Source organism: Austrofundulus limnaeus, unplaced genomic scaffold (genome assembly GCF_001266775.1).
Source record: "Austrofundulus limnaeus strain Quisiro unplaced genomic scaffold, Austrofundulus_limnaeus-1.0 Scaffold10748, whole genome shotgun sequence".
NCBI lineage: Eukaryota > Metazoa > Chordata > Actinopteri > Cyprinodontiformes > Rivulidae > Austrofundulus > Austrofundulus limnaeus.
In genome coordinates this window covers 1-575 of record NW_013963150.1, presented here as the reverse complement: position 1 = coordinate 575, position 575 = coordinate 1, and the positions used below count along the sequence as shown (strand labels likewise).

Sequence of the window (575 nt, the reverse complement as noted above, 5' to 3'; positions counted from 1 at the left end):
AATTTGGTACTTATAGTCATACCTCTCTTTCCCTCTCAGTTCGGGACAGCTGCATCTGTTTCAACATTTGAGATCTCTGCTCCATCATCAAAGTCTTCTCATACGTAAAGGCTGAGATATCTCTGTCAGGCTACAGAAACACGCAAAAAAAAAGCAACCTTTAAATGATTGTGTTGTCATGACTGAACATCGGTAAGAGACAGACGAAAGCAACACTCTTAAAACTTTAAGTATTGTTGAGTAAAATCAAACAGTCTCACCATCTCCACCACCTCCACCTTGGCATCGAGGCGCAGCTGGTAGACAAATGTCTGCAGGTCTTTTTTCATCTGGATGGAGTTGTCATCCATCTGGGCCACGGTGAAGATCCGCATCTTGCACTTCCTCCACACCTACGACGACTTCAATCAGCAATTGTACACAACACTCTGCCTGATTTTATTATTGACATTTATTCATTCTTTAAGGAAAGACAACAGCTCTTCTACCAGGGCTCGAGCTTTAGGAGAACCCTTCTTTCAAACATGAAAACACTCACCTTGTGCTGAATGAGTAGAAAGGGCAGCAGCATGAGC

At 43.0% G+C, this 575-nt stretch overlaps 1 protein-coding gene across 1 annotated transcript; it reads right to left on the bottom strand.

The window, feature by feature from the left end:
* Positions 1-22: 22 nt before the first annotated feature.
* Positions 23-559, bottom strand: LOC106512710 (solute carrier family 12 member 7; the record flags this gene model as incomplete). Its single annotated transcript, XM_014001268.1, is given in 3 exon segments — positions 23-130; positions 261-392; positions 539-559. Coding segments are annotated over 2 exon segments (222 nt in total), but the record flags the coding sequence as incomplete, so codon positions are not given.
* Positions 560-575: the final 16 nt, after the last annotated feature.